Here is a 17,500-nt window from a genome sequence, read left to right as displayed (position 1 = left end):
GGGACTCTGATCCTCAATAACGTGCAGCCGTCAGACGAGGGCACCTACACCTGTAATGCCTACACCGGCACCTTCTCTGTCAGCGCTACAGCTGAAGTGCGGGTCATCAAGTCCCCTCTACACGGTATGTATCGTCGAGCCTCCACCGGACCTCTGCTTCCCTGTCATTCTAATGATTATCCACTCTGTTCTCCTCTGAAATCTTGTGCCTTGTTGCACTTTCCTTTCACTGCTGCTCTATGAGTGTCATAGTTTTTCAGTTGAGTGACTCTATGAGTGTCATAGTTTTTCAGTTGAGTGCCTCTATGAGTGTCATAGTTTTTCAGTTGAGTGCCTCTATGAGTGTCATAGTTTTTCAGTTGAGTGCCTCTATGAGTGTCATAGTTTTTCAGTTGAGTGACTCTATGAGTGTCATAGTTTTTCAGTTGAGTAACTTTATGAGTGTCATAGTTTTTCAGTTGAGTGACTCTATGAGTGTCACATTTCTTGTCCCAACTCACCTGTCTGTCCTTTTGCTGTCTCACATCATGTGTTTGTCTGAAGATGATAACGGGACTGCAGAGATACCTGGCGACTGTGTGGACCAGCCTGAGTTGGCCAACTGTAAGCTGATCGTCTATGCCCGCCTGTGCTCCAGTCAGTACTACTCAAGCTTCTGCTGTGCCAGCTGCACCCGCTACAACCAAGGGCTGGACAGGTTTGGGCAGATTGGGTAGGGAGGAGGCTGGCACGGACCCAGTGTACCACTCAAGCCCCAGGACTGAGATGAACTTTTTCCTCCTCCAGACCTCCACCCTTGGAGCCGCTGCACACGAGGAGCTCCACCACACTGCTGTGCACATGTACAAAGGGATTTATCCATGTGTTTGTTTGTTTTGGTTTTTTTTTGTACAAAAGGCGTAATGACTGCATATGATATTTATCTTGTGAAAACAAAAAATACTTCAGAGAATGTTTTCTTTTTTTTGTCATTGTTCAGGGATAATCTGTTGGTGAATATTTGCCTGGTGCTTTTTCCAGACATTTATGGTTCACTGAAATTAGATGTTTTTTTTAATGTCACTGTGTTTGGTGAATGCCTTCAAAGTGTGAATGTATGAGTCTACTGTAGGAGCGATATGATGGGCGGTAGACATCGTTTGAATATGTTCCCAGACTGACCACGTTGGTTTGTTTATATGGATGATGAATGTGCACCAGATTCGCTGGTTTCAACCCCAAAGGTAAAATATGGGAATACAGCACGAGGTGTTCTCATGGTGATGCACTTAATCCCACCGAATAACAAATTGGGTCACAATTCATCCCCTTATTTTCCCTGTCATTTGGTGAAGGCAACAGATTGCACCCTTGTCCATGTCCTCGTCATTTCATTTTCACACACACACACATTGTCACACACAGCAGCTTTGTACCTAGGAAGGATGTTGCTGATTTTTAAGAGTCTGTAACCAAGTACTCACATGACATTTTGTAATATGATAATATTTTTGAAGATGCTTCTTTATACTACTAAGACAATGCAACACAAAAATGCAACATATTCCCATGACATTCAGATGTTCATTTGCTGACTAACTGTCAGACTGATGGCCTAATGACCATAACTCGAAACAACACTGCCATCTGCTGTGCATCTGACAGTTTTTAAGGTGTGTTTAACATGAACCGAAAGACTGCATGAAATGCCTCAGCTTCTCCTGCTGAACTGCCCATAACTGTGTCTAAAAGCACAGCGTAGAGATAGTCAATATCAGCATAGAACTTGCAGTCACAGGTGGGGCAAAGGTGCAGCTCTGTATAAATCAATAATAGAAATATATATATCTATGTAAACTTAAAAAAAAAAAAAAAATCAAATGACACACATGTATGGACATTTTATATGTTTTGATATTCTTTTTAAGTGAAATGAAAAGCATAAACATTATTTTCCATAAAAAATATGGTCTTTGTGTGTTTTTCATCTCTATTACAATTACCGTATGTTTATATTTATGGTTCTAATCACACACATCTGTCCAAAGTGACTTACACTGTCATCAGTAAATATTATATACAGAGTATTTATAACATAAAATTACTCATTTAGAGCAGGAGTCTCCAACCTTTTTTCCTCTGAGAGCCACTTTGACAAAATAGCCTAGACATGGCCGAAAGCCTTTTTTCCTCCGATGAGCTACTTTGACAAAATGGACATGGCCGAGAGCTTTTATATTAGTAGTAGCATGCTATGTATTCACATAGCTGATCTCCACCCAAAACCGCTGAATAAGATTTGTATGCTTTTTGAAGGTTCCTTTCAACTCTTTCTACCTTCTCTCTTTTTAGACTGTGAATTTGATTTCATAGGAATTTTTGACATGTTTACCAAGTGACTGGATTATCAGATTTATGAACATCCTCCTCAAACCTTTTGGAAAGCTACTTGTTGGAGAGCTACCTGTTGGAGACTCCTGCTTTAGAGTAAAGCCAAAGCCCAAATAAAACAATTCTGACTGCTAAAGGGAGCCAATGATGAGTAAGTAACAATAGAGGGCACCACTAGACAGCTCTCAGGACGCAGCTTAACGTGTTGCCATGATGCTGTTCTGCTCTGTACAGGTCACATCCTGTTTTTGTTGCAGAGTGGTCTACATTCCCCCATCTGCTTCGCCTTTTAAGGTGATGTTTGTTAACAAACAGTCAAGTCAGACAGTCAGAAATCAGTGAATCACACTTAATCACAGAGCTGTTACTGCCTCTTAGTTATTTAACCTGTGAATGAGCAAAAACTTAGAGTGTTTCATTTTGAATGAGTTTTGGTAATAGCTGGAAGGCTTAGTTTTCGTTATGGAAATCACACTATCATGGCATGGAAAGTGTCATATACTGTCATGATATTATGGGAAATTTGCCCAGTTTGATTTGCACAATAGTTTCCCATCATCATTACTGATGACAGTCATTACAGCTCTCACAGAGTTAGTTTCACAAACAACTCACATAGTTGAAGAGGTGATCTTATCCTGTGTGTCAGGATAATGGGTTATGAAGGTTGAAAACTTCAATGTATAAATGTATGTGGCATGTGTGTGATATGGTTGTACTATTGTAATGAGTGTATCAAGTTTCCCTTTTAGGTAACATTGGACGGTTTTCCTTAGCTTGCTGTTAGGGACAGTGTGGCCAGAAAATTATTTTTCCCCTCCACTCTTTTGTTTTGCTTTGACACTGTAAAGCGACCTTGAGTTTGAGAAAGGTGTTATATAAATAAGACATATTATTATTATTATTATTATTATTATTATTATACAAACACAAAAGAAATGTGTTGCAGTATTACTAAGTGTCCAGTCAAGGGCCAACATTTTACACTAACGTTAAACAGTTGTATTACAACTGCTTCCAGTATTCCAGTATTTTGCTTAACTGAATTTGGTGACATTACTTGAAAATAACAGTGAACCCACAGTATCTAGATAATAACAAAACAGCAGAGCAGTATTTATTTGGGGCAGTTTAGATTACACCTAATGTAAAAGTCCCATTTTGGAGGTGACCTGCAATTTCCCCCCCCCTCCATATTCCATGTCCCTTAAAAAGGCAAATTGCACAATGAGGTGCAGGAACTCTGTCAGAAGAACTGTAGGGTTTACAGTATGTTTCGGTTACATGAAGCAGTTATTTATTGTGAGAAGTTTGTTATAGTGTGAAGTTTGCGTCTCTGTGCAGACATACAGTCGTTCTGAGCCACACCCCAAGTGAGCTGCTGGGGCTTTTTTATTGCGCACCCCTTTACCAGCAGTCACTGAGCAAGGCTTATTCAAAAGCCATGACGCCACATTTGATGCCGGTCCCTCTGATTCTGCTATGGCAGTTGCTGTGTTGTAAGCAGACCTAGCAGGACATGTACTCTGTGACTGTATTTCTTAAAGCCTTACTGTACGGGGAGGCTACACCAGGCACGTAACTGAAGTGTTTTGTTCACATAGCGTCTGCTGCAACAGTCAGCTTCCCGTATAATCAATGGAACCGGCTACACCAGCTGTGCTAGCGGCACATACGCTGAAAAAATTGGACCAGTCTTGTATTTTTACGCTATGCAAACGGAGCACTTCGGTTGCGGACCCGGTGTAGCCTCCCTGTTGGAGTTGCTTTTGAGTGACCGCTCTCTGATCTCCTTTCCAGGCGTGGAGGCCCTTCGAGTCAGTCAGTCCCCGCCAGACTTGGTCCTAAAGCCCCAAGCTTCACTGAAAGTCAACTGCACAATATTTGATGTCACCAACCCAAACCTGTTCTGGTACCGGCAGAGAGCCTCCGGGGAGATGGAGCTGAAGTTCTTCTCCATAGGAGTAGGCAATATGAACCCGAAAGAAGAAGTGGACGGGTTCAGGGCCAGTAGGCCTGTGGACCTGCAGCTGTTGTTAGAGTCTGATGGTGTACAGCTGGCAGAACCGGCTGTATGGTTCTGCGCTGCCAGTCAAGCACAGTGACACAGATCTCTCAAGTAGCTGCACAAAAACCATACCACACCACATCTTCTTTTGTTTGTTTGTTTTAAGTCAAGCAATAACCGCCAACTGCCATGACTGTATACGCCACCACTGAGTGTTCCATATGTGGATCAGCACAACACAGACAGCCATGGCACACATGTCAACACACGACACCTGCACAGGCCCTACACTGATCAGGAGGTCTGATGGTCGCTGTCGAGTTACAGTACATCTGCATTCATACAGTCAGGGAGGAGATCAATCAAGTCATCACAATGCAGTCATACATTTTGTGTGTGGGATTCCTCTGATATATAAAAACACAGTTTATCAATCATACACGTTTGGTTGCATTACATAGAATATATACAAAGAAATGTGCAGATTGTTGTTGTTGTTCTGTGACCCCAAGTGTGCACCATTTCTCCCGCTGTGTTCTCTGCATGATGCACCAGAACAACAGATGCAAATTCTGCAGAGCATTTGCTAGGGGTGTAGACAGCGCTGCACACTAACCAGCAGGCTGCAAACGTGAGAACTCTGTGTCCCATTTTGAACAAAGCCACATCCGGGAGACGTGGCATTGTTATCTCCAGGTGTGTGTGTGTGTGTGTGTGTGTGTGTGTGAGCTGCTGGGTGAGTGCTCAGTGCACTGCTGCCACCACATCCTCCACACATGAATTCACTCCCCCTCCAAGTACCACGAACACAAACCCAGCCACTTCCTGTTCACCTATGCAACATGTGCTTGTGTGTGTGTGTGTGTGTTTTGTGGTGGGAGGTGGGGGTGGGGGTGGGGGTGGGGGGGGGGGGGCACAAAAGGACTTGGCTGATAGAGTGATATAGAGCTGTGTTTAAAACTGATCTGTGTTTTTTTGTTTTGCTAAAGGTGTCGTGCTGTGACAATGGGGCCCAAATATGACTCATGTCCTGATCCTACACTGCTGTTTCTTTCAGTGGAAACGGAGCCTCTTACTGCCATGTTTGAAGGGGAGCTATAGATATGAGGAGTCTTTTTTAGAAGAAAGCACTCAGATCATGCAAACCAACGCAACTGAAACGAGCTGCAGGAGGCGAGCAACTTTCCATCGCCGAGCGAATGTTGACTATGACAGGAAGTGGTTATCTGTTCTTTGTAGTGCAGGAGCTGCAACCTGAAAATGAATCATCTCCTCTGTGACATTTCTCAGACGTAGTTGATTATGTTTTGTTTAAAATGTATTTATGTGTCACACAAACACCCGTATTGTTTTAAAGAATTAGACAACGGAAAATATGTGTATTGCTGAGACATAGGTTTTCAGTGAATAAAAACACAACATCATTGACACCATAACTCTATGTTAATTGAAGCAATGTTTATTATTTTGTCTCATTGGGATCATAACCATTGTCACAGCACATAGACACATAGCACCAACAATAAAATACAAGAGATGCACATGCATTTGCATAATACACAGAATTGATTATGAATAATGACAAACAAAATTGACTTTGAAATCACACTCTAGAATAGCTATATATAGTACACTTTTAAATGTGCCATTCTTCCAGGTTAGCTCATCATTCACTTGCGGCCTTCTTGTTGCCCTGGAGGAGACATACAGGGAAAAAGTGACAGAAATGTTTTTAATTACAAAAAAACAAGTATAGAATCATTTTTTTCAACCATACACAGTATCAGGTGCACATCATCTGATTGGATTTAAATTGAAATCTTGATGTACCATGATGCAACATTTAGCAAACGCAGGCACTACTATAGGTCAGGGGAAATACCCACCCTCCCGATCTTCCACACCAGGCCGCCCACCACAACAGCGTACAGCATGCTCTTGACCAGAAACAGGAGGTAGGCATAGCGCGCCGTGTTCATGTTCCGTCTCACTCGATCCGCTGGCACCAAACACAAAAACATACACTGTAAGTTAGCATCAACAGTGACCTTCAACTGTCTGTAGGCTTAGGGCATTAAGACAGCACCAAGCACTAAACATATAAGTCAGCATCAGCAGTGACCTTCAACTGTCGTAAGCTCAGCCAGAAACAAACAACAAGTAAATATTTTATGTAATGATGGCTTTTGCATCATAGGAAGATATTAGTCAACATGAGGGGAGTTTTGCTTAAGAGGGGGATACAAATCTTACCTGACAACTCTGAAAAACAAAACAAACAATTCCACTGTTAGCAGGTGTCATCAGTTGATAAGAAATGTCTCATTCATTACCACATTGGCATCATTTAGTACATAAAATTGATACTCACTATTCTGGCCATAAATGGTGTCTGTCACAGTAATGTAGTCCTCGCCATCAAAGAACTGGACAGAGCAAGTGAACATATTTGTGGTGTTTTTCCAAACTGACTTCAGGACTCGCAGGCGGCTGGAGATGCTATACTTCGCTGATTCATTGATACGGTGGGCATTGTTGTCAGTTCCCACTCGAAGGGTAGCATTCTCATCATTGAGCGTCCAGGACACAGCGACGTGGTCAGGGTAGAAGTTTGTGGCTACACACACCAGGGTCACGTTGCCCTGGTCATTTTCAGAGGCACAGATCTCTTTGGGAGAAGGCGGCAGAATCTTTACATCTGGCTTTGTGACATTAATGTTGGGATCTTAAAAGGAATAGGGGAAATGTTATTTATTTATTTAACCAGGGAAAAAGAACACATTGAGATTGTTAACTCTTTTTTAAGTGAGCCATTGCCAAGAAGGCAGCACACAGAAAAACAGAAGACAACACTGAACAAAGGAAAAAGACAGCAGTGACAACAAAGACATACACAAATAAAACTGAAACAATACCACATTAAAACAGAACAGACAGATTGATATGACTGCATTTATAATGAAAAACATTATAAAGATTAATTCAAGTTATTTAATATATTTGGAATGTTGATCACATGCAAAATGACTTTGCATGTTTTTTGACAATCAATATGAGAGTCAAAGCTGTTCCATTTTATGAATCTGTGACGCATGTGCCAAGAGGAAAGGCAGGCAGGGTTTGCTGGCTGCCGTGTGCAAGTAGGTAACTAGTGCAGGAACATTGCACACACACTGCTATTTGTTTTTCTCTAACAATGCCACATCTGGAGCACTCCAAACTCCAAAGGCCTCTTAAATGAATTACAAATTCTCCCTCAGTTGCCATCTCTCATGTCAAGTGATAGTGTAAAGCACTATTGAAGGAATCAATAGTAATACTTCAGAAAAGTTATTTTACCTCTGACTTTTTGCACACTATATTTATATACATATATACTCTGTATGTACTGTATCAATTAAAAACAGCAGTGAACAAATTGAATTCAACTTACCCAGGACTGTTACTTTAGTTCCAGGACCAAAGTGTGCTGCTGTTCCTGAGCACTGTATTTAGAGGCTGTACTAAATCCCTCTTCTGTCTGTAAAACTCACCATGCACCTAACACCCATTTGAAATGCATACAAATGCACTTAACATATAGCTAGTCTTTTACTCAAATGAATCTCCTCTATGGCTTTTAGTCTTTTGCTCTTTCTGGGAGGTTCTGGGGGGTTCTAAACGCAAATTACTTAATTTAAAAAGTGTTTCCTTAATCCATGACATAGTTCAGGACAGTCCTATGGTGTCATGGTAACTGTATGCATTCTTTATGTAATCAAGTTCTTTCTGGAAATGTGCATCAAGTTCAATATTATTTCCTATGGCCCCAGAGTGTGTGATAAGACAACTGTATTACCCCACTATACTCACAAATGATCCAATCCCACATGGAGCTGAAAATGTTGCTTACTCACCTAGAACCGTGAGCTTTGTCCCTGATCCAAACATCACATTCCCGAAGCTTGCACACGATGGTTTAAGACATAGCATAAACCTGAGGCCCAGACACCTATTGATGTCTATTAGCAGTATCCAGTGAGGGGCCTACTGACTGTGCGTGCTGGGTAAAGGCAGGGTCGCCCCGTTATCTCCTTTTCCGCACCTAGGGGCCCCCTTCACACAATCAATACCAAATCTCCCCAAACAAACACAAACATGGAGAATAGCTACACCGCCTCCGTCCCCTGGGTCATATTGGTGTTTATAGTGCAACATGTGTCCAGTTTTGTCGTCAGCACATTCACATAAGGTCAACAGTCACATTACCCTCATGAGAGAAGGATGTCTGGACATAAAGACCATCTTAGGTCACTGAGTTGACCTCACATTTCTTGAAAAAAAAGAAGTAAATAAACGTACAAAAATAACTGTAGGAGACATTGCGAGTCATATAGGCCTACTGTTTATGATCCTGTATAGGCTACTTATTACTATTCAAGGTTCCTGTATAGTTTGTTCAATGACTGTAGTATAGAGGTTGTTTTTGTTGATGCTGCAATGGCATTTGTATCACTGTGTCCCCCTGTACACAGTACTACATTGTTCAGCAAAAACAGTTGCCCTCCCATATGATGCCACCATGAGAACAAAGCACACTGAGGACAGCCTACTATTTCTAATATATTCCTAATATGTATATGAACCTGTTTATGATGGTCAAAACAATATAATATTGAGCTACTCAATTTTATATTTAGGTAAACACAAACTCTGTGATTTTTACCTGTAAATATAAGGATGTATAAGGATGTTTAAAGTAAAATCGAACAAGTGTAAAATCATAAAAGAGTAATGAAAGTAAAAGGTGCAGTCAGCAATCAACAATTTCAAGCCCATAACATTTTTTGTCCCATTCAGCAATCCTCTCATGACCATTAGATGCCCATTCTGTGGCACTTCTCTGTGGGCAGCCCAGGCGTTAGATGCCCATTCTGTGGCACTTCTCTGTGGGAAGCCCAGGCGTTAGATGCCCATTCTGTGTAACTTCTCTGTGGGAAGCCCAGGCTCGAAAACTAGAAATAAACAAAGTGAGGGCAGCATGTCCCCCCAAACAAAAAAGAAATCCTGTGTGGAGTTTCTCTGGGAATACTGAATGGAGGAGTGAGCTACCTCCCTGGTGTGTTTGGTCATTGGTGTAAATATAATTGACTTTGTTTTGGAAAAAAGCTTCTGCTAATACATTTGAATATAAACACCAACATAAACAAACACGACTTCCTGCACAATCACTGACTGCAGCTTTAATGTAATGACAATAACAACAGCATGCCTTCACCATAGCCATAAACATTGATTGATTAAAATATGTGTGTGTGTGTGTGTGTGTGTGTGTGTGTGTGTGTGTGTGTGTGTGTGTGTGTGTTTGTGTGTGTGTACATGTGAATAACATTGTCATTACTGTAAAACATTCATAGAGAAGTCATTCATTGGCTATGTGAGCTGAGAGGATTTAGCACTGTCCTAAAATATCTGACAAAGTATCCTAATCCTCTGAGAAAGACGAGCCCAATATGTTCTTACGCATTCACTGTACTCCTACGTGGTTTTTCAGTTTCTTTATGTGGTAGTCTTTACATCAGTATTTCCAAAATTTCTTGGCGAATACGACTGTATGTTGTTTTGAAAGAAAGCGTCTGCAAATAAATTTGAATATAAACATAAATATAAACAAACACGACTTCCTGCACAATCACTGACTGCAGCTTTAATGTAATGACAATAACAATAGCAAGCCTTCATAACAACCATAGCCATAAACATTTGCAAGCTGTGTGTGTGTGTGTGTGTGTGTGTGTGGTGTATGTGTGTGTGTGTGTGTGTGTGTGTGTGTGTGTGTGTGTGTGTGTGTGTGTGTGTGTGTGTGTGTGCTGATATGGCATCTTTGGTAACCAAGGCACCTTTGGCTATATTAATCCTCTGAGAAAGACGAGTCCAATATGCTCTAACACATTCACTGTACTCCTACATGGTTTCCCCATCACTCACTGTGGTAGTCTTTACATCAGTATTTCCACAGATTTGCTTTCTGAATACCTCCCCCACAGAGACATAAACTTGTTTTTACCAACTGACATTACATTATAATACATGTCCATATACTGTATGTAAAACTGTAACAGGCAGCAATCAGTGGTTGTCTTCAACAGTTCATTTTATTTGATGATAGCAAGAAATAATAACAAGACATATATGTTCATGTAAATACTCAATTCTAAGGTGAAAATAAGAAAAATCAATGAAATCAAATGTTACATTTTCATTAATCTGGTATTACAAAAACCCTTGCAATAGCACATCAGCCTATTAGATTACATTAGAAAAAAAGAGCAACATTTTTACATTTTCAGCACTTGATTCTATAAATAGTCCATGATTTCAGATGACAGAAATCATATAAGGATACTTAGAGAGAGTTTGCGCACATCCCTGGTGCAGGATGGGAAATTCCAAGATGTTTAAAAAGAGAAAGAGAAGAGAAAAGAAAAGTCTGCACCCTGCTTGCTTTATTTTCTTATATTTGGCTGAAATGACGTTTCGACCTGCTAGAGACTGACAGTCTGAATCTGAGGAAGACCAGCAGGTCAAAACGTCATTTAAGCCAAACATAACACAATAAATGAAGCAAACTACCAAGGAATGTGCAGTTAAATATTTTAGAAATGTGACCCTTTTAAGAATTAAAAAAATGATTATTGATGCTACTAAAGAATATGCATGTATGAAAAATAAAGAGTGACAGATTCATCTCCTCATACTTTGGAACCATACTGAGGAATCCTGAGGACTTCCTGTCTTCCTCCTGTCTTCCCAAGGACTTCCTGTTCTCCTCCGGTCTTCCTGTCTACCACTTGTCTTTTGAGCCTCGAGAAATCTGAGAACAATTGTCCACATAATCAAATAAAGCATTTGACAAGCAATAACATATATTTTACAAGAGAGATAGAGAAAAAATGTGTGTTCTTGTCGTCTGATTTACTTACCTTCCTGACAAAAAAGAAGATGAACAGTCCAAACAGGCAACTCTTAGCAATAAAAATGCTGTAGGCAAACTTGGCAGTTTGAGCCGAATTCACATAAGAATCTGTAAACAAAAGAATACATACAAATAATTATTATTATGAAATAACAATAACGATAGAGATGCATAATTATAGGATATCCACTTATGACATAGGTAGGTATTCCATATACAAATAATGACATACTAAAAACCATTTAAAATTAGCATGTGTGTAATACCAGGTTTACTCATTACAGTTTGAATGTCTTGAACTGAATGAATGACATTAATGATGTATGAATTACCTGGGTCAACCATGCCAGGCACTGTGGAATATAAACACAAACCAGTTACATCAGGCCATCTAGTCAATGTGCTTAACAGCTGTATTTAACATATTAGAGTATAGTCATATTTAAATGTCTTTGAGGTACCATTAGCATATTAGTACATATTTGCTTAAGTAATTAATGTTATATGTAGAGTATACTTTGATATCATTTGGATATTTTGGAATTTATTTTGGAGAGCCATACCAAGTTCTCCGTTTACAGAGTCTTCAGAGTCTATATTGTGTGTCCCATTGTAAAAGCTGACCACACAGGTAACCCAGGTGTTGGGATTCCCCCATTCCTTGATTCTGATTCTCAACCTGCTGGTGATGCTGTACATTTTATCTTCAGCACTGCGTAAGGCATTGTTGTCTGTGCCCACTCCTTTGGTTCGAATTTCGCCACCGACCTTCCAGGACACAGTGACATGGTCAGGGTAAAAGTTTGTGGCCAGACACACCAGAGTCACTGACTTTTCCTCCCTTTTCTTCTGAACCTTGTCACAGGGTTCACTTTTGGATGGAGGAAGCAATTTCACAGTGGGGGCAGTGACTTTCAGGCCTTCCTCTGATGGCAAAAAATACAGGAATGATTAAATCTATTGTTCGGTTGGTCAGTCAAACACGTATAATCACACATTATTATTATGTATCACATATCTATGTATTCATTAAAACGGTATTTTCTGTGTAATGTAAAACAATCATTTTGCTTCTTGAGTGACATGTATACTATGAATTAAATACATAGTGGACAACTGAACCAACTGAAATCCACATCTTTTCTAACCAAAATACACATTTGAGTGAAAAGGAAAATGTTTACTCTTACCAAGCACTGTCAGCTTTGTCCCCCCTCCGAAATAAGCAGGGTATGTGCCAGAGCACACTACTCTCTCCCAGAGACAAAAACTGAGCTACAGTAGGCTACTCTATTGGTTACTTGTATATATACAAGCAGTATCATATTTTACTCCTAAAAGACCAAATTGTAGATTATTTTTAAACAACATTCTCCACAGTTTGAACTGGAGATTATTATTATTAATTTAATTTTATTTTATTATTTTTTGACCGCTAAAATCACTTTCCCCTACAGTCTACGGCACTCACTCTTATATATCACAAACTCATTGATGTGCATAGCAATATGGCTAGTTCCTCATCAACTTAATTCATGAGCCACAATTATAGTAATTGAAGTTAGGTGAGTGTAGAAATAATCTTCTGAAAACTGTAATCATACAGTATCCGCATGAAGAGGAAACCCACAAACAGTTTCTCAAGATGCCTGTTCTTCTCTCTGTCAAGATGCAATCTACTCATGAATCTCTTCCAGAGCTTAATGTGCATCTGTCTCAATAAACGTACTCTTCAAATGTTTCATCATTTTCCTCATTTGAAAACGTCCACACATTGTCCACTTTCATTCATGAAGTAGATGTATGCTTTAGATATTATTAATAGTATAACTCAGTATACCTTGAATGTACAATCTAATCCATTTGAATTTCAAAACATTTGATCAAATTTAACATTACATGAAATCTATGTGGACCTACACCATATCTAACACACACATGACTATATATTATCAAATCAACAAATCCTCATTCAATGGATGTCTTAAAGTTTGAGCACATATAGTTTTCAGTTAGCAATTTGAAAGCCTTTCAATTTTAAACATTTTTTAAGATTTTAAAGATTTTAAACAACATTTTAACAATAACTACAGTTGACTGTCAACATAATTGAAATTTCTTACCGAGAACTGTGAGTTTGGTTCCCTGCCCAAAGTATGCAGGCTGAGTGTTCACATTGCTCAGTGGCAACATCAAAACACCTGGCTACATCGAGCTAACCGAGCACGACCAGACAGCGCCAACTATATTTTTGTGCCTGCATGTCTGCCTTATAGTTGGAGCACAGAGCAAGGTTCAAATCAAATCTAGCCTATAACACCTATGACTACACAGTATCATCAAATCAACAAATTCTCTTTTACTGGATGTCTTAAAGTTTGACCATATATTGTTCTCATTGTACCTTTTAGTGAAAGACGACATAATTGAGTTTTCTTACCAAGAACTGTGAGTTTGGTTCCCTGTCCAAAGTATGCAGGCCGGTTGTTCACATTGCTCAGTGGCAACATCAAAACACCTGGCTACATCAAGCTAACTGAGCACGACCGATGTAGCCTATCAATTTACACAACACATGCTTTTATTCTAAACAAGTCATTGGTTTGACACCTTCCCTTTCAGATGAGACAGATATAATCCCTGTGACATTTATAATGTCCACAAACAAACAAACAAACAAAAAAGTCTATGTAAGTTGGTAGGCTATTAAACATAGTGCCATTTATATGTAGGAAAAAACAAACTGCGCTTACCCAAAATAGGAAGTTTTGTGCCTGGCCCAAACTCTACCTTTTCCCTACCTTTTAGTTTGCATTCCAAAGCATTCCAAATAGATTTGTAAACATTATGGTTGACTGACAACATAACTGAGTCTTCTTACCTAGAACAGTGAGTTTGGTTCCCTGTCCAAAGTATGCAGGCTGCTGACTGCACATTGCTCAGTGGCAACAACAAAACATCTGGCTACATCAAGTTAACCGAGTACAACCAGACAGCGCAAACCATATTTATCAGTTTACACAATACATAGGCCTACTTTTGCTCTAAACAAGTAATTTGGTTCGACACCTTCCCTTTCAGATAGAGACAGACATCTCTGTGACATTTATAATGTTCACAAAAACAACAACAACAAAAATCTAATAGTATTAGACACAGTGTCATATTTATATGTAGGAGAAAACAGACTGCGCTTACCCAAAACAGTGAGTTTTGTGCCTGGCCCAAACACTGCCTTATCGGTCGAGCACAGAGCAAGGTTGTATGACAAGATTGAGGTATTGACTATGGCAGCCAAACCAAGCACATCATGACCAGCAGAGTATTTTAGAACAAAATGCCAATCTACACTGCAAACACCTGAAAAACTAGGCAACCTTAAAACCATAACCTACTCTGTTAAAGTTCTTATTGGACTGAGTTGTTTTGGGCACTTTCCATGTTGTGCATAGTCTCTTTCACCAGAAAAAGAAACAAGAAAGAAAGACTTACCTAAAACTGTTAGTTTGGTACCGCTGCCAAAGTAAGCTGGGTTGTAGTTCACACTGATACCAGGCTACAGAGAAAACCCTCCGCCTCAACTGCTCAACCAGGACCACGTGCGCCTGCCAGCTATGGCGCACTAACTACATATAACGCTAATATAAATATTTGTAAATATAAGTATGAGAGTTATAGATCACTGGCCCATGCAATTATGCGATTTATAATGCTAATGCCTATTTGGATATAATGTCTGATAAATGCTACAGTCGTACCCAAGGTATTATTTTCTGACTCCTGATCTGAGCAATAACTACACCAATTAAATATTGTGTGGATTTCTACCTCAGACTAAATATTTGGCAGAGTGCCAGGGAGCTGTCAGTATCATTGCAGTGGAAGGAAATAATGTTCAATCTAAACAAATCATCCATAAAATAGAGGCATGTAAACACATATCAGCAGAAATCATGTTTAACTATGTTTTGAACTCTATCTTGAGACTACACTTGAGACTAAATGTCAGCCTCATCTGAAGTCCCTTTTCTTTTGAACAGTTTTAGACATGCAATGCAAAGTACTTAACACAGTATCTTACCTAAAACAGTGAGTTTAGTGCCGGCTCCAAAATATGCTTGTGAGTAGGAGCACAGAGTTTCAGTGTTATATCATAACCCCCCTCTAAGCAACCCTCTCATGTCAAATATGACAGTATTTGTACACTCAATACATTATTCCCATTGTAACTGAAACATTCAGCACATTCAAACAGCTTTCATTTGTCTAAGTCATCAGGAGTTCCAAACTTACGATACGTGTTCTTATGTTTGATGGATCTTACCAAGAACAGTTAATCTGGTACCTCCACCGAAGTAAGCTTGACCTCCGCCAGAGACACAGTGCCCGAGTCATGGATAATATTTATACAGCAACCATAACCACTGCACTGACACTGAACTGAAACTGAACTGAACTTTATATTAAACTTAAATCTGTGCTTTTCCATTTCCCACCCCCTCAACATTTATTGTTGAATAGACAAACAAATATCCATCATGTATGATGGATTGATAATTCCTCAACTGCCAACTCAGAAATAAAACATTCATCTATTATTTGACAGCCGTGTGGACGATTTACTCACCAAGTACGGTCAATTTTGTGCCGGCTCCGAAATAAGCTTGATAGTTGGCACAGCAATAGATCACCATGCCAAAAAGTATCAAAATGATCTGTCTCCCACTACTTTATAATAATCAAAAAAGTAAAAATGGCTAATTTTGTCAGGCATCTTTTGGAGACCAAAGTGCCAAACCCAGTACAGAAATAAGTGAGGTTCTAATACCCAGCAACAGTTCATCAGTGAATTTCAGCACAGTGGACAATGTGCTCTTACCCAGAACGGTCAGTTTGGTTCCGTGTCCGAAGTATGCTGGGTTTGCATTGGCACAGTGAGGCAGCAAGCACAAATTTAGGAGGCTACCTCAAACATTTTAATTTGGACCAAATTAAACAAATGACCGAGATGCCGCAATGTGTCAGATACTGGTCACTAGATTTTGTATTTCACAGCTGTTTCTGTCAGTGAACTGAATCCTACACCTTCACATATTGGAACCTTGAACCAGAATTTTCTGGAGAACATATTATGTGTGTTTAGTTTACTTACCTAAAACAGTCAGTTTTGTTCCTTTTCCAAAATATGCTTGGCTTCCAGTGGCACATCAGCCCTTTTCACTTCAAAAAAGTAATCCAGCTCGTTTTGTACTTTACAACAGAAAGCAGTCACCGAGTGATCAAAAAAGTAATCCAGGACGTTTTGGACTTTACAACAGAAAGCATTCACTGAGCAACCTTGATGACATTGCGGTGGCATATACAGTAAAATGATGAATGTTTGAATAGCTCCATGGTGAAGGGATGTTTTTGGAGAGAAATATGACTGAAGTGTCACTTGACTTCATTGCTCTCTCAAAACCTGATATGCATCAAATTGTCATAAATTCATACAAAATCCTTCAGTAGTTTTCATCTAATTACCCCAGAGTCTGAGCTGAGCTCATATTTGTCCGTTAAGTGTTTATTCTGATCCTCTGTAGTTCCACAGCGGCGTCTGAAAGTGCCATGAGGTTTTTGTACAGCGGCTCTATGGAGATGTATCACCGTGGCCCCCTGTCCCCACGGTGCTAAACCATCACACAAAAACACAGAGAGTCAGCCGGGTTGTGTGGGCGCGCCCCTCCCCCTCCCCCTCCCCCCGCCATGGCTCTATTCTCAGCCATCTCAGGTGCTCCTCAGGATCAACGCACACACACACACACACACACACACACACTCACGTTGTGTGCACTGTTTCTATTTCAGTGAACTCTGACAAGTCAGCTAAGGTTTTGGTGTGCATTTGGCTCAAAACACTCCCCACCCCAACACGTATGCCAAATTACAGTAACACCACACCCCTTGACCTGGTTTTCAACCAGTCCCAGTGACATCTTCTGATACACACTGTTATGCAAATATCTCTTTGATATACAAACGAGTTACTAGGAGTGCTGCTTGGGTGTTGAGATGTGTATTCCTCTGGTGCTCTTCAGCTTGGAGATCCAAAGTGTTTCCAACATAAACAGTAATTCTGAGGCACTCAAAAGGAATATAAAATAAAAAGCCTTTATTTTAAATTTGGC

At 39.9% G+C, this 17,500-nt stretch overlaps 2 protein-coding genes and 1 gene segment (V, D, J or C); 2 read left to right on the top strand and 1 right to left on the bottom strand.

Annotated features, from left to right (window-relative positions):
* paplna (papilin a, proteoglycan-like sulfated glycoprotein) overlaps positions 1 to 1,886 on the top strand; it is a 24,580-nt gene extending 22,694 nt beyond the window's left edge. For both annotated transcript variants that reach the window (XM_076299448.1, XM_076299447.1), the window contains exons 26-27: positions 1 to 124; positions 544 to 1,886. The exon at positions 1 to 124 is cut by the window's left edge and continues 52 nt beyond it. In XM_076299448.1, the coding sequence (XP_076155563.1) occupies positions 1 to 124; positions 544 to 716 (297 nt within the window). In that variant the 3' untranslated portion in view covers positions 717 to 1,886. The remainder of the gene's footprint in view (positions 125 to 543) is intronic.
* Positions 1,887 to 4,082: 2,196 nt separating this feature from the next.
* LOC143139193 (T cell receptor beta variable 30-like) lies at positions 4,083 to 4,475 on the top strand. The segment is given in 1 exon segment: positions 4,083 to 4,475. A coding segment is annotated over 1 exon segment (393 nt).
* Positions 4,476 to 6,044: 1,569 nt separating this feature from the next.
* Positions 6,045 to 13,767, bottom strand: LOC143139192 (Ig gamma-2A chain C region secreted form). The gene is made up of 10 exons (XM_076299797.1): positions 13,457 to 13,767; positions 11,897 to 12,259; positions 11,666 to 11,686; positions 11,341 to 11,441; positions 11,206 to 11,231; positions 10,783 to 10,786; positions 8,275 to 8,404; positions 6,750 to 7,103; positions 6,265 to 6,377; positions 6,045 to 6,071 (listed from the first exon to the last, which is right to left on the bottom strand). Exons 1-10 carry the CDS (start codon positions 13,524 to 13,526, stop codon positions 6,045 to 6,047), a joined length of 1,209 nt encoding a protein of 402 aa, XP_076155912.1. The 5' UTR covers positions 13,527 to 13,767.
* Positions 13,768 to 17,500: the final 3,733 nt, after the last annotated feature.

The sequence above is a fragment of the Alosa pseudoharengus genome, unplaced genomic scaffold, assembly GCF_046254945.1.
Source record: "Alosa pseudoharengus isolate Yale_2024_CS ecotype anadromous, Long Island Sound unplaced genomic scaffold, YU_APseudo_1.1 YU_APseudo_1.1_scf_22, whole genome shotgun sequence".
Classification (NCBI taxonomy): domain Eukaryota; kingdom Metazoa; phylum Chordata; class Actinopteri; order Clupeiformes; family Clupeidae; genus Alosa; species Alosa pseudoharengus.
The sequence above is the reverse complement of the archived record's forward strand: the minus strand, read 5'-3'. Positions and strand labels throughout refer to the sequence as shown.